Source organism: Somniosus microcephalus, chromosome 18, assembly GCF_052327205.1.
Source record: "Somniosus microcephalus isolate GS21.2 chromosome 18, FLI_Smic_1.0, whole genome shotgun sequence".
NCBI lineage: Eukaryota > Metazoa > Chordata > Chondrichthyes > Squaliformes > Somniosidae > Somniosus > Somniosus microcephalus.
The window spans coordinates 67,771,230-67,798,518 of record NC_141004.1 but is presented as its reverse complement, the minus strand read 5'-3'; the positions used below and the strand labels follow the sequence as shown (position 1 = coordinate 67,798,518).

General features: G+C 44.7%; 1 protein-coding gene across 8 annotated transcripts in view; it reads left to right on the top strand.

Moving 5' to 3' along the window:
- Positions 1–27,289, top strand: part of csde1 (cold shock domain containing E1, RNA-binding) — a 130,350-nt gene that overhangs the window by 22,457 nt on the left and 80,604 nt on the right. For 3 of the 8 annotated variants that reach the window (XM_086011619.1, XM_086011620.1, XM_086011615.1), the window contains exons 3-5: positions 3,180–3,381; positions 15,287–15,433; positions 18,275–18,473. In XM_086011619.1, coding sequence (XP_085867745.1) covers positions 3,367–3,381; positions 15,287–15,433; positions 18,275–18,473 — 361 coding nt within the window. In that variant the 5' untranslated portion in view covers positions 3,180–3,366. Of the gene's footprint in view, positions 1–3,179; positions 3,382–13,059; positions 13,162–13,198; positions 13,294–15,286; positions 15,434–18,274; positions 18,474–27,289 lie in introns of those variants that run through there. The other 5 variants (XM_086011617.1, XM_086011618.1, XM_086011616.1 and 2 more) reach the window with 5 other exon arrangements.

The following is a 27,289-nucleotide window of genomic DNA, read 5'->3' as shown; positions in this document are numbered from 1 at the left end:
ACAGACCGATCTTCATTCTGGAGTATTCTGTTAGTGGAGGTCACTCTCTCTATTAGACATGAAATGATCCTGTTTCAATTGCCAAACAGCCAGAAGTTACTCCATAGCATGTCGTGCATGGCTTCAGTCCCTAGTTTTCTGTTTCTCCCCACATTCTATCTAATCTGGGAAGTATGAAAGGCTCAAACAAAGATTCAAACCCACGATACTCTGCCACTCGTCTGATTGATTGAGCTATCCGACCTGTCGTATTGGATGAGCAGATGCTTGGGTGGTAATTTTAGGCAGGGTCATGATGGCTGCTCCATCTACTTCCCACTGAAGCAAGTTATTAATTGAGCTTTTCATGTATCGCTAGTCTTAATGTGCTTCTGGTGATATGATTTCTAAATAGTTGGCTGCTATAGTCAGAAGATCCATGAGTGATCCCTGTAGTGTTTAGATTTTAAAACAAAAATCCTTTACAGCTTTTAAAAATGTGATCTTTCCTTGTTTTTATTTGAATTTTCAGTAGCCAGAAAGTTTTGGGTAAAGAGGATTCTGTAGTTGCAGATTTATATATATTTGCTCAACTCTGGAGTGATGAATGAAATCCATTCTCAGGATTCACATTCGCATTTGAAGTTGCTTAATTCAAACTCGCAGGAGTAGACTATTTTAATGCATTATTGTACTAGTAAAGTGCACGAGTAACCTTCAACTCCAGTAAAGGCATATTTCACTTAACTGAGTTTGCTGCCTTGCTTTTATTTCCTGTTTCTGTGGTACTTGATCCCTGTTTAAAAAGTTTCTGTTAAACTTTTATTTGGTTACCAGGCACAGGTGTGCAGTGTTGATTTAGTGTAGCTTGACCTATTATGACCCATAGTTACAAAAAGTGCTCGTGCCTTTGCTTAAAAGGATTTGTCTGATTTCAGTAGCAGAGATGTGGAATTTTGTGTCTAACTTGGCTATGAAAAAATTCATAACTATATTTTCATTCATTTTATTCATATTGGCTGAAATTACTCCTTGCTGATCTTTAAGCCATTTTAGTCAATGATTCTATTGTACGTTGATTCATTTTACCTATCGAGAGTGATCAAACCTTTCAAAGCAGTTCACACACTCTGAATTTGTTTGTAGGTAAAGATGGCAGTCGTTATCTGCGCAGCAAGGTCCCACAAAACAGCAGTGAGATGAATGGCTAGTAGATCTACTTGGTTGAGGGCGGACTGTTGTTCAGGATGGTCGTTGGACACATTTAATACTTTACTTTAGATCAACACTTTGCTCAATTAGCCTTTTCACCAATGTGAGAAATTTCACCATTGGTGAAAAGTTGAATTAAATTGATCTAAAGCAATATATTAAATTTGTCCAACTGATGATGAATCTCAAAAGTATAAATTCCAGAAAGAGTTCAATAGAAGACTTTGTGTTGCCTTGTAACAAAGGCAGTGATCGGTTTATGCCATCCTGAATGTGCACTCCACTTGGAGAAAGAAATGTAGTTTAAAGTTTGGCTCTTGTTTACTGATGTAAACCCAAATTAGATTCCAGTTTGCCTCTGGCACAGCAGAGCACACCATAGCATCTCCTCTGGACTAGGAGAGCTTGAACACATGATGTTGGATTTTTTTTATTTGCCATTATTTAAAAAAACACACATTGGAAAATCTAAGCTGTGAAGTTCAACCAGTATCTGCAGGCACGTGGACTTCATTGGCAAATTCTCCAGCTCGCGTGGTACCCGCTGTAGCAACTGCCTTCGCTTCCTTGGGGGCTCATTGGGCTGCTGATTCAGCTCCAGGTGCTCTAAACTTAATGAGAAGAGCAAGTATCTCTCCAAGTGTATAAAATCATCTGTCAAATTTGGAGTACAGTGCTTACTTTTAAAAACAAGGAAAAAACGATCTTGCATTATAAACTAGCTTTACAAAGCTGAATGGGCCTACTGAACAGAGATTAACTGTATTCACAATACATCCAGTGATAGCCGAATTGCATCTGAAAACGAATCCTACAGCCTGCAATAAAAAGATTATGCTGGTGTACAATTCTTCACCTTTTTATACTTTTGGGGATAGAATTTCTGCATGAGTTCTCCCAAACTCCCATTTTAACTTTGGAAATCCTGGAAAACTGCGGCTGGAGTTTCTGCTGAAGTTACAGAAGTGGCATTTTTGCAGATGGATTAAATTAAACTAAAACTCTTGCTCTTCTCGTGCAAGTGAGAAATTTTCATAAATTGATTTGGAGTTACTCATATCCATAGTTTAAAAAAAAAAAAAGCTTTTGCTTCAATCTCATTAACTGATGTAATGTAGAATGCTTCAGGCTGCTGCGTTCACAATAGATGTGGATTTTCCTGCAACTTTGCTCACACTTGGCTTTTTTTGCTTGTATAATGCCGGAGGGCTGGCAGAAGGTAAAACCAGATAGTATTACAGGATGTGGCATGAGTTTATAAAATCATGTGCATTTGTAGCTTTGTGTTTTAGCAGGATTAAAGTGGCTTTATCTGCAGCTATGTCGGGGGCTTCTCGTTCCTAAATATTATTTGACACTCTTGAAAATATTACAGGCCACCATTTGGAATAGTTCTGTAGAAGCTTTCTGAAATTACTTGTCTGATGTCCTGAATTACCGATACCTGTAGAATTGGACAGCACATTGTCACCGAAGGCACTGCACAAAAAGGAGAGAACAGTTGAAAACAATGGCCCAGTAATTCCGGGCGCAACGTGTCAGTACGGACGGGGTACTCGCGCGTGTGCCCAGAGGAATTGCTGGTTTTCAGCATGCACAGCGCATGCGCTGAAAACCGGCATTTCCTGTCCTCTGACCTAAAGGGGTTAAGAGGCAGAACGCGCGCGACTGCACAGGCAGCGCGTGCGCAGTGAAATTCCTTTTTTTTTTTTTTTCCCCCAGAATTGCGCGTGTGTAAAGGCCTCCGGTCTTTACGCATTGAAAAACCACACGTAAGTACTTTGTTTTTCAGGTAAGTGGGCTTTTAGTACAATTGAGATTTTTTTCCCACAGGTTTGTTATTTTTAAAGAATTTACAGTAAGGTAAGTTTAGTTTTAGCCCTGATTTTTTTTTTTTTTCAAATTTTAAAATTATTGTTTAAAATAGTTTTTCAGAGTTCTTTATTGTTCATTTAAGTAGTGCAATGTTTTTTTAAATTTTCTTTCAGGTTTAAGTGTTTTGGGGCCAGGAGTTTTCATGAGTTTGACAGCTCTTACTGTCAAACTCATGAATGAGTTTCCCCTCCCCTGATTGGCTGCACAGTGCACTAACTACGCCGCTGGATCGGGTAAGCACATCGCACCGACATCGGAACTGGGCCAGTGACAGGAAATGCAAGCAGGCCCGGGCTTCAGATGTCAGCGCGCAGGGTGAGTGCACATCGGGGGCTTGCACGCGCGGCAAGCTCCTGATCCTAATTTCAGGGCCATTGAATCCTTTTTTTCTGTGAAACAATGTAAAGGTCGCATTTTACTTGCCGTATATCTGGTGCAATGCTCTGGTTCCTCCTTCTTAGTCAGTCCCTCGGAACCGAGGATGACTTGCTTCCACACTAAAAATGAGTTCTCAAGTGACTGATGAGTCCAATGCGGGACCTATAGTCTCTGTCACAGGTGGGGCAGATGGTGGTTGAAGGAGCGGGTGGGTGGGGTGCTTGGATTGACGTGCGCTCCTTCTGCTGTTTGCACTTGGCTTGCGCTTGCTCCCGACGAAGAGACTCTGTGTTCGGCACCTTCCCGGATGCTTCTCCTCCACTTTGTGCTGTCTTGGGCCAGGGATTCTCGGATGTCGGTGGGGATGTTGCACTTTTTCAAGGAGGCTTCAAGGGTGTCCTTGAAGCGCTTCCTCTGCCCACCTGGGGCTCTCCTGCAGAGTCTGAGCTCCGAGTAGAGCACTTGTTTTGGGAGTCTCTGTATTGGGCATGCGGACGACGTGGCCCGTCCATCGGAGCTGATCGAGCGTGGTCAGAGCTTTGATGCTGGGGATGTTGGCCTGAGCGAGAACACTGACATTGGTGCGCCTATCCTGCCAGTGGATTTGCAGGATCTTGCGGAGGCAGAGTTGGTGGTACCTCTCGTGCTTTGCGGTGCCTGCTGTACATGGTGCATGTCTCTGAAGCATACAGGAGGGTGGGTATCACTACTGCTCTGTAGACCATGAGCTTAGGTTTGAGGTCCTGGTCTTCAAACACTCTCTTCCTTAGGCGACCGAAGGTTGCACTGGCACACTGAAGGCGGTGTTGGACTTCATCATTGACATCTGCCCTTGTTGACAGTAGGCTCCCGAAGTATGGAAAGTGGTTGTCCAAGGCCTCGTCATGGATTTTGATAATTTGGGGGGGGGGGGGGGGGGGGGGGGCAGGTTGGTAGAGGACCTTTTGTCTTACAGATGTTTAATGTAAGGCCCATGCTCTCGTACGCTTCGGTGAAGGTGTTGACGATGGTTTGGAGTTCAACCTCGAGTGTGCGCAGACGCAAGCGTCGTCTGCATACTGTAATTCGAGGACAGAGGATGGGATGACCTTGGACCTGAACTGGAGGCGACGGAGATTGAACAGTTTCCCGTTTGTTCTGTAAATTGGCTCCACTCCAGAAGGGAGCTTACTGAGGGTGAGATGGAGCATTGCAGCAAGGAAGATCGAGAAGAGCGTTGGTGCGATGACACAGCCTGGCTTGACCACGGTCCGTACGTGAATTGGGTCTGTGGTGGATCTGTTGATCAGGATCGCAGCTTGCATGTTGTCGTGAAGCAGGCGGAGGATGGTGACAAACTTCTGAGGGCAGCCAAATTTGAGGAGGACACTCCATAATCCCTCACAGTTGACAGTGTCGAAGGCCTTTTGTGAGGTCAAAGAAGGCCATGTACAGCAGTTGGTGCTGTTCCCTGCATTTCTCTTGTAATTGGTGCGCGGTGAAGATCATGTCCATTGTGCCCCTTAGTGGCCGGAGTCTGCATTGCGACTCTGGGAGGAGGTGATTGAGGATTCTTTCGATGACTTTCCCTGTGGCAGACAACGGGGAAACTCCTCTAATTACCGCAATCGGACTTGTCACCTTTCTTGAAGATGGTCACGATTACGGCGTCTGAGATCCCCTGGCATGCTCTCCTCCTTCCAAATAAGAGAAATGAGTTCATGTATTTGCGCCAATAGTGCTTCTCCGCCATGCTTTAGTGCCTCGGCGGGGATTCCATCTGTTCCTGAGGCCTTGTTGTTCTTCAGTTGTCGGATGGCCTTTTCAACCTCATGCCGGGCAGAGGTGGTGGCGGGTAGCATGCAGCGGGATGAAGTTGAGGACACTCGTGTCGAAGACAGAATCTCGGTTAAGGAGATCTTCAAAGTGCTCCTTCCAGCGGGCACTGACTGCCTCCCTGTGCTTGATGAGTACCTCTCCGTTCTTGGCCCGCAGTGGGGTAGAACCTTGGCTGCTTGGGCCGTAGGTGGTCTTGACTGTGCTCAAGTATCCACGCACATGGTTGTCGGTTAGCTGCTGGATCTCCTGCGCTTTCTCCACCCACCATCTGTTCTTTAGGTCGCGAGTTTTTTGTTGGACCTCGGCCTTCAGGTGCCTGTAGAGCTGCTTTCTTGCTCTCGAGTTGTGTTGCTGTTTCCCGATCAGGAATACCTTGTGCTTGTGGTTCATTAGCTCCTGGATCTCCCGGTCGTTCTCATCGAACCAGTCTTGGTGTTTCCTGGTCGGGTGACCGAGCGTCTTAAGATTCTTCATGATTTCTAGATTTCACTAACTCGTGTGATAAATTTGAATGTAGATCAGTACAAGAGGAGCTTTTGGTAATAGCACAATGACTTTGTTTTTGTGTGCACACAAAAACAACAACAAAATTAACACCATACATTGGCTCCTTACCCTGCTGTTTAGTTTAACTTGGTAATGCACTGATGCTTCTGCAAACAGCCATTTTACATTTTCCACCACTGATTTACCATGGTTTTTTCCCTACTCACTTACTTTTTAAAAAAAACCATCAAACAACTGTGAACATGGCTGGCGCTTGGAAGGGCTTTGTAAAGTGTTGTTTAGCAGCTTTGTTCCCCTGTTGCACTCGTTGCTTTTTTGGAGCCAGGAAATCAGTAACACATTCCCTTGATGGAGCAAACTTCTCTCCTTTAAATCTTGCCTCCCATCAAACAGTGTTGCAGAACTATATTGGGCGCAGTCTTGGCCTTAAAACCTATTTTTTTGAAGTTTCATGACTCCTGTCCATAGGTGGTGCTATAATTATGTTGCGTGCAATTTACTCTAAATTAAAGTACCTTGGTTCAAATGATCCAATAATTTAATTTTTTGAACACTAATTTCCCACTTTGTTGCTTAATTCAAACCATTGGATCAAATTATTTGCAGTGTAAAAATGGACTGAATTATTGAACTTCCACTGCACTTGTCAATTAAACTTCCATGTGGAAAATGAAGACTCTAATACAAAACCCTGAGGCTTGCTATTTCTAGCATACCAGCTTTTGCAGAACGTTAGTTTCACAGAACCAACCCTACAAAAAAGTGCATTTTGTATTCTATGTAATTAAATCCTTAGCTGGATGGTGTTTCCTTTGTCTGTGATGTGAGGGATTCTGCCCAGCATCTTGCAGAAATCTAGGAAACCTGCAGTTAAAGGTTAAATCTACCAATGATAACAGTAAATTATTAGCAGATTAGTATGATTTTTGCATATTATATTGATTCTCTGCTGAGGCTGTACAGTTGACCTCTGGGCTAGCGACAGTAAAATCAGCCAGGCTTCATGCTCCTGATAACTATCCGATGATGCTTGGTGGAAAGTGCACGTGGAGAGGATCAGGCTCCGCTGTAGTGCCCTCCTGTGGCCGAAAAGGCTGCTGACAATACTATCGAGACCTCTGAATAATGAATGGCCACTTGTACAAGGTACGCTGCTGTCGTCTGTAGAACTATCGCCTAGTATGTGTCCTCGGGGGAGGAGTCGGAATGAAGTATTGTTGACTTGCCAATGCTGTACATCGTGTTGGTCATAAAATCCACATAGTGCTATTTCCTGTACAGTCCGCACAGCTTGTAGTGGGTGCATTTGTGCGAATATGATTTTGCCTGCTTTACACTGGCTGTTATGATTTATTTGGATACATGGGAAACCCGATCCTTTGGGTGGTTTGTCTGGGAACCGATGTCAATCGTGTTCTGCCAAAGCTTCTCGCAGCGAGTGACTGTAAATTTGGCTCACCAAGCCCATGTTCTGGAGGAACCTGCTTATAAAGCCCATGGCAGCTGCAATCTCCATGGTCGTATCAGCCCGACTGAGAGCTGTTGATGAACCAGCAACCGACTGACTTACGGCAGCTTTCTTAACAACTTACATTTATGCAGCACCTTTTTAACTTGGTAAAATATCCCAAGGCACTTCACAGGAGAGTTGTCAAACAAAATGCAGTTGAAAATATGAAAACCAAGTATTTTATTGAGTGTACACGGCTCGATTAGCCTGGCGCTTCCACTTTGTCAGCACCCTTTCCCCAGATGACTGAGTCTATAACATGGCAGCAAGAGAGGCCGGTTAAAATGTTCGCAGATAGGAACACGAATGACAAAGAAGCATCGAGAACTGTGCTTTAGCTGAATTAATGCAGCCTACAATATTTTCTGGGACTTGGATAAAGACAAAAAATGGGTCTGTCAGACTAGAGCGGTGAGGCAATTCTGTGATAAGTTGATAAACATTATCAATTTAAGTTAGCACCATAATTACTACTTTCCTTGGCATTGGCTCTAAGTTATATAATAGATGAAAGAGTAACAATCTTAGTTTGATCAGATGTCTGTGACTGACTAGTGAGGTAAGCACAGCTTTTCTACCCCAAATATTCGGAGCACTCGAGGCTCTAAACCTTGAAATTGACACGACCAATATTCCAGTTCATCCTTCGACTCATCTGACGCTTCAACAAAAAACTCTCTTCCTTTCTGATGTCAAGGATCACAAGCTTCATCAACTCTTGGACACAACGCCCCTCCAGAACCACCTTCCCCGTCACTTTCCTCTGATCCCATCCCTTCTTCCAATCTCCCCCTGCTGTGTTTTCACTATCCCCTCTGACCTTCCCCTCTGACCCCGAACGATCAGTCCTCAGCAAAGGCTTGAGCTTCATCCCCTTACGCTCCCATCTGAATGAAGTTTGAGCTCGGCACGATGCTGAGCTCTTCTTCCTTCGTCTCCGTGCCCACTTCTCTGGCCAGGAGTCTTCCCCCCGCACAGCTGACCCTTTCTCCCACTTTCAAAATTCTCGTTCTACTTGGACCCCTCCCTCTTGCCCTCTCTAGATCTTTTCATTGCTAACTGCTGACGTGACATCGGCTGTCTCAATTTCTCTGCTCCCCTCGCTCACTCCAACCTACCACCCTCTGACCTTGCAGCACTCTGTTCTCTCCGATCCAACCCTAACATTATCATTAAACCTGCTGATAAGGGTGGTGCTGTTGGTGTTTGGCGAACCGATCTCTACCGTGCGGAAGCTGAACGCCAACTCTCCAACACCTCTGCCTGGACCATGACCCCACTAGCAAACATCAAGCCATTGTTTCCAAGACTGTCACTGACCTCCTCTCGTCTGGAGATCTTCCCCCACCCCCGCCAGGGCCGCCAACCTCATAGTCCCCCAACCCCGCACAGCCTGCTTCTACCTCCTTCCCAAGATCCACAAACAGGACTGCCCTGGTAGACCCATCGTTTCAGCCTGTTCTTGCCCCATGGAACTTAACTCTTCCTATCTCGACTCTTTTTTTTATTTTCTCCCCTTGTCCAGTCTCTTCCCACCTACATCCGCGACTCTTCGGACACCCTCCGTCACTAACAGTTTCCTGGCCCCAACCGTCTCCTTTTCACTGTGGACGTCCAATCCCTCTGCACCTCCATCCCCCACCAGGATGGCCTGCGGGCACTCCGCTTCTTCCTTGAACAGAGGCCCAGCCAGTCCCCATCCACCACTACTCTCCTCCACCTGGCTGAACTTGTTCTCACATTGAACAACTTCTCTGACTCCACTTACTTCTGCCAAATTAAAGGTGTTGCTATGGGAACCCGCATGGGTCCTAGCTATGCCTGCCTGTTCATGGGATATGTGGAACATTCTTTGTTCCAGTCCTACTCGGGTCCCCTCCCTCACCTTTTTTTCAGGTACACCGATGACTGTATTAGTGCCGTTTCCTGCTCTCTCCTTGAACTAGAAAGTTCATACACTTTACTTCCAATTTCCACTCTTCCCTCACCTTCACATGGTCCATCTCTGACTCTTCCCTTCCCTGACTTCTCCGTCTCCATTTCTGGCGATCGGCTTTCAACAAACATCCACTACAAGCCCACTGACTCTCGCAGCTACCTGGACTACACTTCCTCCCACCCCGCTCCCTGTAAGGACTCTATTCCATTCTCCCGGTTTCTCCGTCTCCGCCGCGTCTGTTCTGACGATGCCACCTTCGATACCAGTGCTTCTGACATGTCTTCCTTTTTCCTCAACCGAGGATTCCCCTCTACTGTGGTTGACACGGCCCTTGACCGTGTCCATTCTATTTCCTGCACTTCTGCTCTCACCCCTTCCCCCTCCCTCCCAGAACCACGATAGGGTTCCCCTTGTCCTCACCTTTCACCCCACCAGCCTCCACATTCAACGGATCATCCTCCGCCATTTCCGCCACCTCCAACGTGATCCCACCACCAAACACATCTTCTCTCCTTTCAGCATTCTGAAGGGACCGCTCCCTCCGCGACACCCTGGTCCACTCCTCCATCACCCCTTCTCCTTCGCCTGGCACCTTCCCGTGCAAGCGCAGGAGATGCAACACATGCCCTTTTACCTCCTCTGTTCCCACTGTCCAGGGCCCCAAACACCCCTTCCAGGTGTTCTTGCAATTTACTATTCTGTATTTGCTGCTCACGATGCGGCCTCCTCTACATTGGGGAGACCAAACGCAGATTGGGCGACCGCTTTGCGGAACACCTCCGTTCAGTCCATAAGGGTGACCCTGAGCTTCCGGTCGCCTGTCACGTTAATTCTCCGCTTCACTCCCACTCTGATCTCTCTGTCCTCGGCTTATTACATTGTTCCAATGAAGCTCAACGTAAGCTCGAGGAACAGCACCTCATCTTTCGATTAGGCACTTTGCATTCTTCCGGGCTTAACAGAGTTCAACATTTTCAGACAATAACCGCTGCCCCCATTTTTCATGCTGTATTATTTTGCCGTTCCCATTTGCAACATTTTATCTTTCCTGCCTCTTACATAAGCACAGAATGTTTCAATTCTTTCCTCCCCACCGCTGCACCTGCTTAATATCTGTTACATCTCCAGCTTTTTCCAGTTCTGATGAAGGGTCCCAGACCTGAAACGTTAACTCTTTCTCTTTCCACGGATGCTGCCCGGCCTGCTGAGTATTTCCAGCATTTCCTGTTATTTCAGATTTCCGGGATCCGCAGTAGTTTGCTATTGTAATACCAATAGCTGTTGGATATTGCTTTTTGGCCGCTGTAAGCAGCTATGCATTAATTGTGGGGACTGCATCACTTCCTGTAGTCTCTGTGCAGTCTGTTGCCTATTCTAATTTAAGTCTGCTTTTGCTGCTGTATTTTTGATTTAAGCTTATTCAGAAGGCCTTTTTGTACTGAAGAGATGCATATTTAACATCTGCCTTGTTGAATAATACTGCCTGAAGATTTTTATTTGCCCAAAAATTAAATAGGATTTTATTTTGAAAGCAAAAACTTCCCTGGTATGTAATCCGTTCTCGGGAGATCTCGTTCTACGTGTGCTAGCGGGAGATCTCGTTCTACGTGTGCTAGCGGGAGATCTCGTTCTACGTGTGCTAGCTGGAGATCTCGTTCTACGTGTGCTAGCTGGAGATCTCGTTCTATGTGTGCTAGCTGGAGATCTCGTTCTACGTGTGCTAGCTGGAGATCTCGTTCTACGTGTGCTAGCTGGAGATCTCGTTCTACGTGTGCTAGCTGGAGATCTCCTTGTTCTACGTGTGCTAGCTGGAGATCTCCTTGTTCTACGTGTGCTAGCTGGAGATCTCCTTGTTCTACGTGTGCTAGCTGGAGATCTCTTCTGGCAGCTAATTGCTATTCATGTGGCAGCTTACCAATCCATTAATGTTGTAAGTCCAGTGACTGTTGATTTGAAATTACTTTTAATTTATGAATTAAAATGTTTTTGTACACTGAGCACTTTTTTATCCTACGTGGAATTTTGTTTTCAGATTTTGGGCTTTTAAAACCTATTATGTAGTGTTTTACAAAGGCACATTTACTGTGGAGGCTGGAAATATTCCACCGGTCAGGTAGCATCTGTGGAGAGAGAGAAACTGAGTTAACGTTTCAGGTCGATGACCTATCGTCAGAACTGGAAAATATTAGATGTAACAACAGGTTTTAAGCAAACACAGACAGGGAACGGAGAGGAGGTGAGCGCGTGCAAGAGACCTGCCCTTTCACCACCTCCCTTCCCACTGTCCAGGGCCCCAAACACTCCTTCCAGGTGAAACACGGTTTACTGGTACTTTTAATATACTGTGTTCGCTGCTCAAGATGTGGGCCCAGATATTCCGATCCACACGGGTGGGTACGTGCTGTGTACCCACCTGTAGGGACATCGGAAATGCCGGTTTCAGGCACGCACAGCGCGTATGCTGAAAACCAGCATTTCCGATCTGTCAAGAAAGCTCTTGACAGATCCTCCGGCTGCCCTGGAGAAGGGCCTCTGCGGGCGGATAGTCCTGCTTTTTGGAGACCCTCCGCCCGCAGAAAACCCTTACAATTCTTACGCCTGGTACGCCAGGATAAGAGTTGAGAAGTTTTTTAAATTTCAGTGATTTATCATTTATAAAAAAAAAAAAAAAAAAAAAAATTTTTTTTAAAAGTACTTAGTTTTAGCCGTTAAACTTTTTTTTTTAAATTTAATTTTTGTTTAAAATGTTTAATTTATTGTTTTTTCAAGTCTTTTTAAAAATGTGATTTAAAAAAATATATATATTTAAAGTTTTACTATGGTTTTTGGGGTGATCTCCATTCATAAGTGTATGAAGGGAGATTCCCATCTTTGATTGGCTCCCCATGGCCCACGTGATCCCAGGGACGCTGTGAACCGCCTGCGCCTCTGGGATACGTGGGCCCTGCGCACTTGGAGAGGCCCAGGATCGGCAGCGTGTGCGTCCTGGGAGCCCTCGGGTAAGGGCGTAGATTTTTCCAGATCACCTGCGATCGGAAAATATGGGCTGTGGTCTTCTCTACATTGCGGAGAGCAAACGCAGATTGGATGACCGCTTTGCTGAGCACCTCCGTTCAGTCCGCAGAGTGACCCTGAGCTTCTGGTCACTTGCCATTTTATTCTCCGTCACGCTCCCACTCTGACCTCTGTCCTCTGCTTCCTGCACTGTTCCAATGAAGCTCAACGGAAGCCTGAGGAACAGCACCTCATCTTTCAATTTTAGGCACTTAACAGCCTTCTGGAATAGACAGAGTTCAACAATTTCAAATCATAAACTTTTTTTTCCGATCGCAGGTGCTGGTACTGATTCTGCTGTTCATTTAATCCTCCTGTTGCAAACTGTGGCACTCTCAATTGTGGGACTCCCTTCAGCGCCACCCCCACCTCTTGTAAATGGAAGTTACTTTGTCCTCTGATCTCATGAAATCGATTGTTCTGTGGGCCGCGTGCAATTCAGTTGAACTATGTTGTAGATGTGGGACAGGGGGAGAAAGGAATCAACAGTGTAGTATAATAACTGTGTATTCAGAGAGTTCTTCAATTGGTAACTGGCCAGCTCCGATCCATTGAGCTAGTGTGACTCTATGGATGTGCAAACTGTTCTAGGAATTTTTAACACATGGCTTTTATGATTTCAGCAAGGTGTCAACTATCCAGATGTGAAACATCAGCTCTGTTTCAGTACCAAGTATTATTATCTTTGGTTACTGGTGGGATGCTGTTACTGGGCTCTTGTCCAGATCTGTGTTGATTTCTCCCCCAATTATGTGTTTGCCATTCTGATGAGCTTTTTGTGATATAGTTCTGCAGCTGTCTACAGTTTAACCATGGAAGAGAGCTACCCTGCTGTGAAATAATATAACTGGGGTGACAATTTCTGTTCCCTGTGTGAAGAAAATCAAATGTGAGTTTGACATCTAATTCTGCCATGTTTTGTGTAGGATGGGCCTGGGTCGGAACTAGCTGAATATTCATGATCAGACGGTCATCCGAGTAAAATTAACTAGTGGGATACAGCCACTCCACCTAATTGTTGGTAGGGACAATATTTAAAATAAAAATGTGTTGTCTGTAGACTTAAACAAGAACAGCCTTTCTCAATTTATTTGAGTGAATCTGCTCAATAATGAGCATCAATGACCATTGAGCAGCTCCCCTATATTCCACTTCAACCGTGAATATCCTGACTGTACCTGTGTAAGATGTGGAGAAGAAATATTACACCAGCCACATCTGAATGAGATTACCAATTAGTGCTGAAATCTGGGAAGGTTTGTGCCCACTAGGTAGCGATAGCCCAAGCTCCGTCTGTGTTCAAACCTTTCCAGCTGGTAGAAAGACTTCAAACCCATTGGTCTGGACCTAGACCTGAACCCAGATTTCAGAGATAGAAATGACTACATTCTAACCATTTGACTGCGCCACCAATCCCTTTTACCTTTTCCATTGTGATTATGTAGTTGAATAGAGGGGAGTCCATGCCGAGCAGAAAGATATGGTGGCTATAATGGTAGCTAGTGATGGTAACAGATTGCACAAACTGGGAAAACTCTGCAACAGTAAATGTGCCACATTGTTTTTTAGTGTGCAAAGCTGTAATGGGCTCCGTTCAAATGCCACTTCAAACTCCATGTGCTTGAATCCGAGCTGTTGCACGGCAGGGCGACACTCTGTTTAGCATGATGCACTTTTCAGTGTTTAAAAATGATCTCTTGCAAGGCTGCTGATTGGAGCAGGAGAGGGGCAGCAGTATTGCGTCAGCATATGTAAACTAGAGTGAACTACCTTTGTACAAACTTGGATGCTTTAGGGAACAACTCTTAACTATTGATCTAGTTCCGGCTGTAACCAAGAAATTTTTTGAAGAATAAGCCCATTACTGCTTTGTAACTCTTCCTGTCGAGGATTTACCCAAAATAGGATATGATCATTCTCTGATAACCGGGTTGTGCAAATCTTGTAGTTAAATCAAATCTCCCAACAGTATTTAAATTTTAAAATAAATTAGAGAGAAAGGAAAGTCTGGGGAGAATCTCTTGTTCAAAGTACACCCTGCCCTTTTATCATTGTCTTTTTTTTGGCATGGAGACCCTCGAGTAGGTTCTCCTCCCTACTAAGCTACCCTGGTGAATATTGATAGGGAATGTTCAGAGCAGAGCAGTTCCATAGCAAACTGCTCTGGAGTTGCATGGCCCTGGGAAATTCCCACTTGTGAAAATTTCCCAGCCGTTACGGAGACCTGGGGTGGGCAATTTGAGGATGCCACGAAGGCTGAGATGAATTCATGGTTCCTATTGTTCCCTACAGAGATGTATGGGGCAAACCAGCCCAACAGGAAGCGAGGTACCACTTGAACTCCATGTATGTGTCCTCATCCAATAGTTGTGACTGGTTTAGATTGCTGCATTCAAACTGTAATTGTACAAGTTAGCTGAACTTCAGTGGCATTTGAAATGACAAGTTTTTTTGAACCTGTTTTCCTGTCCAGGTTTTTATTTTTTCCTCCTCCTTTATCATTCCTTCCGCCACACCTAGGTGCAAGTTCCCCTCTGGTACCTTGCCCAGGTGAACCTCACCCAAGCCTGCATAAGATATGAGCCTCATCCTGGTGGGCACATGCATTACCAGCCTTGGCTGATTTTTTTTTTTTTCCTTCCATAAATCATGAACCCTAAGGCCATCATAACATTCTCACTACCACCCTGGCTGTGGTCATATAACTGAGGATTGAAACTGGAACCTCCCTGGTCTGTATTGCCCAGCTACTTGCTGGATTAGCTTGTTGATCCATTGAAGACCCCAGTTTCAAACAATTTGTATTACTGGTTAGTTTGGGCATTTCCATCTATCTTGTGGCTTATGCTGAGAATTATGTTTTTTTTGCAGTGAATTTAGTGTTCTTTTGATGTGGAAACCTGTTTATTCCATTCTGCTTGTTTTGAAGAATATTGATTACTGTTAGTGATGCAGGTTTTTTTTGTAAACCTACATTTTCACCTGTTCTGTAATACTGTACTTTCATACTCCAGCTGTATAAGATGGAGAACCTCTACGCTGTGTCTTCAGAGCATCTTGCTCCTCCAGCTTCTAGTACTCTCTCTCGCCCTCTTTCAACTACACGCTCTGCCTCAATCAGTGCTAAAAAACAGAAGCGAATTCCTCTTTACCAGAGATCAGTAAGTGGGGAAGAACTGACTAGCTGATCAGTAGTCGTGCTAACAGCATGTAGTAACAGTAGCATTACCATTGACTTGGGATGTAAATGCACTTGCATGGACTGCAGTTCAATGCTTTTCCTTAATATATGAACTTTTGACTAACTGAGGGTGTCGGAGCATCACTAGATTTCTGTTTGTGGTTGGTAATATAAACTGGAGAAATTTCTTTTGGATAGAATTAAATGTAACTTGAATACCAAATATGACACTGAATCCATAGTATATTAACCATTTCTGTCTTGACCAGATGAGTCTGAAATTAGAATTATATGGAACATAGGAATGTTTAGAGCAAGCATAGCTGTTTGAGAACCTAGAGTAACTGATGTTACTGGGCTTCAACGGTCATTCTTCTAGGAGCAAAAGGAAGAAAGTCTACATCAGAGGGACCTGGGAGTTAATGTGCATAGGTCCCTGAAGGTGGCAGGACATAGAGATAGTGGTTAGCAAAGCATATGGGATCTTGGGCTTCATAAATCGAGGTATTGAGTACAAAAGTAGGGAAGTTATGCTGAACCTTGGTTAGGCCACAACTGGAGTATTGTGTCCAGTTCTGGTCACCACACTTTAGGAAGGATGTGAAGGCCCTTGAGAGGGTGCGGAGGAGATTTACCAGAATGGTTCTGGGGATGGGGGATCTTCGCTACAAGAACAGGTTGGAGAAGCTGGATTTGTTTTCATTACAGCAAAGGAGGTTGAGGGGTGATTTGATCGAGGTGTACAAGATTATGACGGGTTTGGATAGGCTAGACGGGGAAAGGCTGTTCCCACTAGTTGATGGTACAAGGACTAGGGAACACAGATTCAAGGATTTGGGTAAGAGATACGGGGGGGATGAGAGGAAAAACTTTTTTACACAGCAAGTGGTGAGGACCTGGAACTCGCTGCCAACGGGAGTGGTGGAAGCAGAGACACTCAATGTTTTCAAGCGGAGACTGGATAGGCACTTGAGGGAAATAAACTTGCAGGGCTACGGGGATAGAGCGAGGGAATGGGACTGACTGGATTGCTCTACAGCGAGCCGGCACGGACTCAATGGGCCGAATGGCCACCTTCTGTGCCCTTGTGACTCTTGTGACTCCGAGGTATAATTGCCCACTTACTGTAAAGGTGCTTTGCATCCTGCAGCGTCAGTAGGACCATGGATTGCAACCAACAGCATCTGGGGAAAGTAATGAGCTGAATACAGTAGATGCTGGAGAGGAAACTAGAACTGAAAACAGTCAGTCAGCATGTCTGGAGAGAACAGACAAGTTAACGTTTTGGGTGTGGCCCCTTCAGAATTGGAATGAGGTGGACTGTATAATGTTCAATTAAGATTCAAATTGTTATGAATAGGGAAAAATGAAGACCTATTTAATCATTACTTAAACTATACCCCTTTTTTATTTTGCTGCTTAAACTCTCCTAGTATAGTACCAATAAAACTTGGCAGACTGGAGAACAGATCTAAAGTTGCCTGAGGCAGATATATCTTTGAAGTTGAGTCCCATTGAACAGGCAGAAGTAGAAATGATCCCCATATTCAAATGCTGCCAACTCAAACTTGTATTCTGTAGTCACCTTTTTAGTTTTGCCACGTGTTGGGCAACTGTCTTCAAACTTCTGTTCAATGAAAATGATCACAGCCAGGTCTCTGCGATCCTTAGTTCAGAGGTAAGGCTCGTTGCAAACATTTCTAGAAATCTAACCTCTGGCAACATCTGTTTTTAGAAGTGATGAGCATATGCTTTTAACTTACTGACTCAGTTGGTTGTGCTAATTAACACTGATTTAATGTAGATGCACGTTGAACTCAAGCTAACAATCTCCGAACATTTGCAGAGGGGATAATTGATTTTGGGTCCTTTTTTTCTGCACCTAATTTCTTTTTAAAAAGGCTGTATTGATCATTTTAACTGTAAATACTGTGACTAGTTGCTGAAGGATCTGAGTTTTAACCTCTGACTCTGGGGTGTTTTGTTTTTAAGAAGGCAAGAAGCATTATTTTGGTTGTATGCTATAAGCATTAATTTTTCAATACTTGAATGCTTTCACACTTAGATTCTGTGTCCTTCATCCTGAAATCCAGGCTCCTGTGAGCCATCCATGTTTCCTATTTGCATGTCTAAAAGTGACGTCCCCTCTAAAACTACTTTCGGGTTGTCACAAAACTCGCGTGGCTTATTTCCGCTGAAATGGCTGTGGTAGAAATATCTGCGCTTAGCGGCATGATTTAGTGGTAAATATTCTGTTTGAATTATCAAATCATCGTATTTTGAAGCTTCAGGTGACTTTATAAAAAAAAAAAAACTATTCAACCTTTCCCGCATCCTCAGTTACAAAGGCAACCAATTAAACTCTTCAATAAATCCTATGTTGAGCCAAGAACTTGGTAGAAGAGTAATGTGCCTTTCAGTGGCTTTTGAAGAATGCCACACAGAATATCAACTTAAAATATAGTTTCACTTTTTCTCTCTTTCCTCTTTCCCCCCCCCCCCCCCCCCCCCAACAAAACATTCTCTTGCAGCTAAAGATTTGCATGTATATGTACTTCACATGATTGAGTGGTTTCTTTACTTTGAGTGGTGACTGTGTCTTAGTAGCACCTTTGTTAAATTTGCATGTTTAGTACATGGGGGGGGGGGGGGGGGGGGGGGGAAGTGCCATTTGGAAAATCCATCTGTGATAATTATCGAAGTCTGATTACAGCCTGCTTTGGTTTGCAATCATTCTTAAAAGGGGATGCTTCTGTGCGCGGTCTAGGTTTTCTTTTGAATGTTAGATTAAGAAGTACCTTTTTTTTTTCCCCCTGTACAGATGAGCTTTGATCCAAACGTCTTGCATAACAATGGCCACTCTGGTTTTGCTAATGGTACCTCAGGAGCCTTGCGCGAAACAGGCATCATCGAGAAGCTGCTGTCATCGTACGGTTTCATCCAGTGCACTGAACGTCAAGCCAGACTCTTCTTCCATTGCTCACAATACAGTGGCAATCTCCAAGATCTCAAAGTGGGAGGTGAGAAATCGTCATTGCTGGGTACATACAGGAAACTCTTTTTATCCAGCACCGGCGCGGTGCCAGTTGATCAAAAAGTCCGGATTACAGAGAGGTATACTGAACCAAAGTACAAGAGCCCCGTACACGGCCACAGGTGCAGGAGTCCCGGTTACACGGGTGCAGGAGTCCCGGTTACACGGCCACAGGTGCAGGAGTCCCGGTTACACGGCCACAGGTGCAGGAGTCCCGGTTACACGGCCACAGGTGCAGGAGCCCCGGTTACACGGCCACAGGTGCAGGAGCCCCGGTTACACGGCCACAGGTGCAGGAGCCCCGGTTACACGGCCACAGGTGCAGGAGCCCCGGTTACACGGCCACAGGTGCAGGAGCCCCGGTTACACGGCCACAGGTGCAGGAGCCCCGGTTACACGGCCACAGGTGCAGGAGCCCCGGTTACACGGCCACAGGTGCAGGAGCCCCGGTTACACGGCCACAGGTGCAGGAGCCCCGGTTACACGGCCACAGGTGCAGGAGCCCCGGTTACACGGCCACAGGTGCAGGAGCCCCGGTTACACGGCCACAGGTGCAGGAGCCCCGGTTACACGGCCACAGGTGCAGGAGCCCCGGTTACACGGCCACAGGTGCAGGAGCCCCGGTTACACGGCCACAGGTGCAGGAGCCCCGGTTACACGGCCACAGGTGCAGGAGCCCCGGTTACACGGCCACAGGTGCAGGAGCCCCGGTTACACGGCCACAGGTGCAGGAGCCCCGGTTACACGGCCACAGGTGCAGGAGCCCCGGTTACACGGCCACAGGTGCAGGAGCCCCGGTTACACGGCCACAGGTGCAGGAGCCCCGGTTACACGGCCACAGGTGCAGGAGCCCCGGTTACACGGCCACTAATAGAGTAAAACTTGCCTGAACCTACTCCTGAATTTTGCCGGTTAAGAGAGATTTCTGGACATTTTGGGTGCTGGTTAAAAGTGAGTTTCCTGTATAATGTACTAGTTCTGTCTCTTGTAGGTGCTTGCTACTATGGGATAAAATTGTTGTATTTACAATGTAGCTCTGCTGTTGCATATTGTAAGTGAAGCAATAATTTGTTCCAGAATTCCTTCGTTTTGACCATTTGAATTGTTAATGCAAGCATAGCTGCTATTCCTAGAACATGTGGAAAATATGTAAACTGCACCGTTCCAAATAAAAAATAAAATAAAAAAAAGTACAAGCATGTAAAGAAAACCATTAAAACACAGCTATGGCAAAGCTGATTCATTATAGTAGAAATTGCCTTAAAGGAAAACCTAAGTACTCTCTTATATTCAAAACATGCAAAAAAATCTAGGAAGACTTGCAGAGTCGGTGCTTCTTGTACTGAGGGATTGAGCTGGCATCGCTGAGGAGTGTCCCAAACATCATCTTTAATTGCTGCAGGGAAGTGTCTTTGGACTGAAAGCTGATCTTGAGCTGCTCAATCCTCAGAAGCCATGCAACTGACTGACCATCCAGTTTAGTTTCTGGTGTGGTGGCTCCGCATCTCTGTTTAGCCTGGTCTTGAAGTCCAGGCCACCATTGCTTTCAATGGGGTTGTTCTTGGGCAGATAGGAGCACTTTCCCATTGTTGATTTAACAACGAGGCAAATGTAACTTGGTGGGCCTCGGGGCGGTCAGAAATTGACTTTGTATTTACAAAAATCTTGCTCGTCAGTTTTTCTTTAAGTTCAGTGGTTCTTCCAAATCTCTTCCTATTTTGTAGTTGAAAAAATAGTACTCATCGATTTTCATTCACCTTTTTAAGTACTGACTTCCCAAGGATTGTAATTTTGAACTTGTTGGAGAGTTGCTGCAGTTCATCTTGCAGATGGAACCCACTGCAGCCAAGGTATGCCTATGGTGCTGGGAGTGGATGGGTTGCCGTTCAAGCGGACTGTTTTGTCCTGGATAGTGTTGAGCTTGAATGTAGGCGCTGGCACCCGTCCAGGCAAATGGAGAATACATCACACTTCTGACTTGTAGGTGCTGGAGAGGCTTTGGAGAGTTGGGAGGTGAGCCACATGCCACAGAATACCCAGCCTCTGACATGCTCTAGTAGCCGTGGCATTTCTATGGCTGGTCCAGTTCAATTTCTGGTCAATAGTGATCACCAGACTGTTGGTGAGGGACTTGATGATGGTAATGCCATGGGGAGGCGGTTATGCTCGTTGGAGACCGTCATTGCCTAACACTTGTGTGGTGTGAATGTTACTTGCCACTTATCAGCCCAAGCCTGGATGTTGTCCAGGCCTTGCATGGACTGCTTCATTTTCTGAGGAATTGTGAATGCAGCGTGTTCAGCGCACAGCCCTACTTCTGACTTTACGCTGACGGTTAGCTCATTGATGAAGCAGCTGAATACCTCAATGCTGCCCTGAGGAACACCTACAGCGATGTCCTGGGACTGAGATGATTGGCCTCCAATGACCACAACTTTCTTTTTGTGCCAGGTATGACCCCAGCTACTGGAGTGTTTTCCCCCGATCCATTATAGAAACTTAGGAACAGAAGTAGGCCATTTAGCCCCTCGAGCCTGTTCCGCCATTCAGTGAAATCATGGCTGACCTGATCTCATTGACTTCAGTTTTACTAGGGCTCCTTGGTGCCACACTCGGTTGAATGCTGCCTTGATGTCGAGGACAGTCACTCTCTCCTCACTTCTGGAATTCAACTCTTGTGTCCATGTTTGGACCAAGGCTGTAATCCAGTTTGGCGCTGAGTGGCCTTGGAGGAACTCAAATTGAGCATTGATGAGTAAGTGCCACTTAATAGCACTGTTGATCACTGCTTCCATCATTATGCTGCTGATTGGGAGTAGGCTGATGGGGCAAATAAATCATTTGCTTCTGTTTCTGGTTATATTGGTGGTACAAGGAGTTCTGGTGTGTGTATTTTATGAAGAAAAGTCGAGCAGTTATATGAAGGTAAGGAGGCTGAAGCTTCAAATTTTTTGGCTGAATTTTAGCTTGTTTCCCCACACTCTTAAAATGTTGGGCCCAAGATTAATGTCTCAATGATACTTATTTACAGAGCACATTAGATTCTCCGAGTGATGGTAAGAGGATATTATAACTTGGTATGTGCAATAGACTTGCTTAATAATTATATATAATTTGCAGCATAGAAACAGGCCATTCAGCCCAACAGGCCTATGCTGGTGTTTATGCCCCTCACCAGCCTCCTCCCCTTCATTCCACCTTATCCATATATCCTTCTATTCCTTTTTCCCCTCATGTACATCTCTAGCTTCCCTTTAAATGCATCTATGCTATTTGCCTCCAACCACTCATGTGGTAGTGAGTTCCATATTCTCGCCACTCTGAATAAAGAAGTTTCTCCTGAATTCCTTATTAGTGACTATCTTCTATTTATGACCCCTAGTTTTGGACTTTCCCCATAAGTGGAACATTTTCTGAGTCTTCCCTTTCATAACTTTAAAGGCCTATATCCGGTTACCTCAGTCTTTATATAGAGAAATGAGCACCAGCCTGTTCAGTTTTTCTAATAGTTGTACCCTCTCCGTTCTGGTATCATCCTTGTAAATCTTTTTTGAACTTTCTCCAGTGTCTCTCTATTGTAATATGGAGACCAGAACTGTGGTCCAACCAAGGTTCTGTATGTTTAACACAACTTCTCTCTCTCAATTCTATTCCACTACAAATGAACCCTAGCACTTTGTGCTTTTTATGGCTTTGTTAACCTGCATTGCTACTTTAAATGATTTGTAAATCTGTACCCCCGATCCCTTTTGTGCCTCTAACCCATTTTGACTCTTATTTTCCGAGGAGTAGTTGGTCTCATTCCTCCTACCAAACTGCACCACCTCATGCTTATCTGTATTGAAATTCATTAGGCATTTACACAAATTAATGTTTGCTATTCTTCAAATCAATTCGGTTTAAGACCAGTGCAAGAAATGTTTGTGTATAGATTCTGAAGTGTCTAAGGAGTATTGCTACGTATTGTGGAAGTCACCAAATTAATTTGGCAGTTGCAGAATCATGACCCATTTTAGCTGTTTAATTAGACTGATGGCCACTTTTCTGAATGCATCAACAGAGAGTCATCAAAGAAAGGAGTTATCTTAATTCCTTTAAAGCATATTTGTGAAATGGAACAGATTTTAAAAACACTGCAATGGATCCCATGTGTAATGAACCTGGTGGAATAAATAATTACTGATCATAGAATAGAATCATAGAATGGCCTTCTTCCGTGTTGTAACCATTCGGCCTGTCAAGCCTGCGCCAACTCTCAGCTAGTCTCACTCCCCTGCCCTTTTTCCATAGCCCTGCAATATTTTTTCCTTCAGATACTTATCCAACTCCCTTTTGAAAGTTAAGATTGAGCCTGCCTCCACCACCCTTTCAGGCAGTGCATTCCAGATCCTAACCATTCGCTGTGTAGTAAAGTTTTTTCTTATGATGTTTTTGGTTCTTTTGCCAATCACTGTAGGTCTGTCTTCTGGTTCTTGACCTTCTGCCAATGGGAACGTTTCTCTCTAGCTACCCTGTGTCCAGACCCCTCATGATTTTGAACACCTCTATCAAATCTCCCCTCAATCTTCTCTGCTCCAAGGAGAACAATCCCAGCTTCCAGTCTATCCACGTAACTGAAGTCCCTCATTCCTGGAATCATTCTCGTAAATCTTTTCTGCATCTTCTCAAAGGCCTTCACATCCTTGCTAAAGTGCAGTGCCCAGAATTGGACACAGTACTCCAGTTGGGGCCAAACCAGTGTTTTATACAGGTTGTTCATAATTTCCACACTTTTGTACTCTCTCTACCTCTCCATGAAGCCCAGGATCCCATAGCCTTTTTAACTGCTTTCTCAACCTGCCCTGCCACCTTCAACGATTTATGCACACATACCCCCAGGTCTCTGTACACCTCTTTTAGGATTGTACCGTTTAGTTTATATTTCCTCTCCATTTTTTTTCTCTACCAAAATGTATCGCTTCACACTTGTATTAAATTTTGTCTGCCCATTTCACCAGCCTGCCTGTTCCTGAAGTCTATCACTCCCCTCCTCACCGTTCACTATACTTCCAAGCTTTGTGTCATCTGCAAATTTTAAAATTGTGCCCTGTACACCCACATCCAGGTCATGAATATATATCAAGAAAAGCAGTGGTCCTAGAACCGACCCCTGGGGAACACCACTATACCTTTCTCCAGTCTGAAAAACAACCGTTCACTACTGTTTCCGGTCACTTAGCCAATTTTGTATCAAGACTGCCACTTTCTCTTTTATTCCACGGGCTTCAACTTTGCTGGCAAGCCTATTATGTGGCACTTTGTTGAGCGCCTTTTGGAAATTCATGTACACTACGTCAACCGCATTACCCTCATCAACCCTTTGTTACCTCCTCAAAAAACTTGATCAAGTTGGTTAAACATGATTTGCCTTTAACAAATCCATGCTGGCTTTCCTTAATTAGTCCACCCTTATCCAAGTGACTGTTGATTTTGCCCCTGATTGCTGTTTCTAAAAGCTTCCCTACAACCGAGGTTAAACTGACAGGCCTGTAGTTGCTGGTTTTATCTTTACGCCCATTTTTGAACAAGGGTGTAACATTTGCAATTCTCCAGTCCTCTGACACCACCCCCTTTCTAAGGAGGATTGGAATATTATGGCCAGTACCTCTGCGATTTCCACCCTCCATTCCTTCTGCATCCTAGAAAACATCCCATCTGCTCCTGGTGAATTATCTACTTTAAGTACAGCCAATCTTCCTCTTGCTATCAATTTTTATCCTATCAGGTGTCTCTACTGCCTCCTCCTTCACTCTGTCTATGGCAGCATCCTCTTGGTGAAGACAGATGCAAAGTACTCATTTAGTACCTCCGCTATACCCTGCCTCCATGCATAGGTCTCCTTTTTGGTCCCTTATTACCCTTTTACTATTTATAAGCCTATAGAAGACTTTTGGATTCCTTTTATGTTGGCTGCCACTCTTCTCATGTCGTGTCTTTTTGCCTCTTTTTTCTTTTTCACTTCTCCACTAACCTTTCTATATATAGCCTGATTCTCTGATGTATTTGCAACCTGACATCTGCCATACGCACTCTTTTTCTTTTTTTCTCCTTCATATTCTCTATCTGTTTCGTTATCCAGGGAGCTCTGATTTTAGTTGCCCTACCTTTCTCCCTCGTGGGAATGTACCTGAATTATTTCCTCTTTAAAGGCAGCCCATTGTTCCACTACAGTTTTGCCTGCCAATCCTTGATTCCAGTTTACCCAGGCCAGATCCGTTCTCATCCCCACTGAAATTGCAACCCCCCCCCCCCCCCCCCCAGTTAATCATTTTTTACTCCCTGTCCTTTTCCATAGCTAATCTAAACCTTCTATTATGATCGCTGTTCCCTAAATGTTCCCCTACTGACAATTGCTCTAATTGACCTACCTCATTCCCCAGAACCAGACCCAGCAATGCCTCCTCCCTTGTCGGGCCGGAAACATACTGATCGCGAAAGTTCTTCTGAGCACACAAGAAATTTTTCCCCTTCTCTGCCCTTAACACACTTATGATCCCTGTCTAATATTAGGATGGTTAAAGTCCCCTGTTATTACTACTCTAGTTCTTGCACCTCCTGTAATTTCTCTGCACATTTGCTCCTCCATATCTTTACTGCTATTTGGTGGTCTATAGAATACACCTAGTAGTGTAATGGCACCTCTATTTCTTAACTCTAGCTATATAGATTCTGTCCTTGACCCCTCCAGGACATCCTCCCTTACAGCACTGACATTCTCCTTAACCAATACTGCCACACTACCACCTATCTTTCCAGAACACCTTATAACCAGGAATATTTAATACCCAATCCTACCCTATTTTGAGCCAGGTCTCCATTACTGCCACAAGTTTGAAAGTTCTGATTTGAATGCAGTTGTAATAATGCTGGGAGCGGAATGGCAATCAAGAGTATCTTGTGGATCTTTAACCCTGTGTTTCAATTTCCCATCGGCATTAAGAGATTTACTTGTTTGACCCCAAGCTGAGCTTCGGAGTCCATATCCTCTCCTTGACGAATACCATCTATTTCCACCAAGTAACATTGCCCACTGCCACCCCTGCCTCCCCCTATCTGCTGAAACTCTCCATCCGTGCCTATTCACGTCAACTATTTGAATGCTCCCGTGCCAACTTTCCTTGCTCTGTAAACTTCAATTTATCCAAAACTTTGCCTGTCTCCCATCGAGCACCAAGTCCCGTTTATCTGTCACTCATGTCCTTGGCTTTCAGTTCCCTAATTCCTCCAATTTAAAATCCTCATCCTGGTGTTCAAATCCTTTCATGGCCTCGTCCCTTCTTATCTGTGTAACAAAAGTTCTCCATTCCTCCAACTCTTGACTTGTGTGTACCTGTATCTCTTACCTCGTTGCTCCCCCCCCCCCCCCCCTTCGCCCTACCATTGATGGTTTCGGCTGCCTCGGGCCCATGCTCTGGAATTCCCTCCCTAAACTTCCACCTCCCTGTCTTCCTTTTTAAGACCTTCCTTGAAACCCACCTTTTTACTGCACATCCTTTTTGCTGCTGACTGCTACTAAGTTCACAGACTAATGTGACATACACTTAAAACTGTGGAAACGATATACCTTTCATGATTTTAATTAAGTACTTCAACATTACGAAGACAACGACCATTTTTACTGATGGCCCAAGATGTTTATCGATGCATGTGCCCATTTTCATTAACTGACTGACTGACTAGGGCTTCAGCATTGTTCACAACTACAGTAACCTGTGCAACTAAGATCCAAGGAGAGGACATGTAAATTGGCCAGAAAAAGCAGTAAATTGGCCAGAAAAAGCAGTAAACCTGAGGATTGGGAGCAGTTTAGGATTCAACAAAGGAGGACAAAGGGATTAATTAAGAAGGGGAAAATAGAGTATGAGAGTAAGCTTTCAGGGAACATAAAAACTGACTGTAAAAGCTTTTATAGATGTGTGAAGAGGAAAAGACTGGCGAAGTCAAGCGTAGGTCCCTTGCAGTCAGAATCAGGGGAATTTATAATGGGGAACAAAGAAATGGCAGAACAATTAAATACATATTTTGGTTCTGTCTTCACAAAGGAGGACACAAATAACCTCCCAGAGATGTCGAGGAACATAGGGTTTGATGAAAGGGAGGAACTGAAATAAATCAGTATTTGTAGGGAAATGGTGTTAGGGAAATTGACGGAATTGAAGGCCAATAAATCCCCAGGGCCTGATGATCATCCTAGGGTACTTAAGGAAGTGGCCCTAGAAATAGTAGATGCATTGCTGATCATCCAACATTCGATAGAATCTGGAACCGTACCCATGGATTGGAGGGTAGCTAATGTTACCCCACTATTCAAAAAAAGGTGGTAGAGAGAAAACGGGGAATTATAGACTGGTAAGCCTGACATTGGTAGTGGGGAAAATGCTAGAGTCCATTATAAAATATGTAATAGCAGAGCACTTGGAAAACAGTGACAGGATCGGACAAAGTCAACATGGATTTACAAAAGGTAAATCGTGCTTGACTAATCTACTGGAATTTTTTGAGGATGTAACTGGTAAAATAGATGAGGGAGAACCAGTGGATGTGGTGTATTTGGACTTTCAAAAGGCTTTCGATAAGGTCCCGTATAAGAGATTAGCGTGTAAAGTTAAGGCACGTGGGATTGGGGGCAAGGTATTGACTTGGATAGAGAACTGGTTGGCAGACAGAAAGCAAAGAGTTGGAATAAACAGGTCTTTTTCCGAGTGGTAGGCAGTGAATAGTGGGGTACCGCAGGGATCAGTCCTTGGACCCCCAGCTATTCAC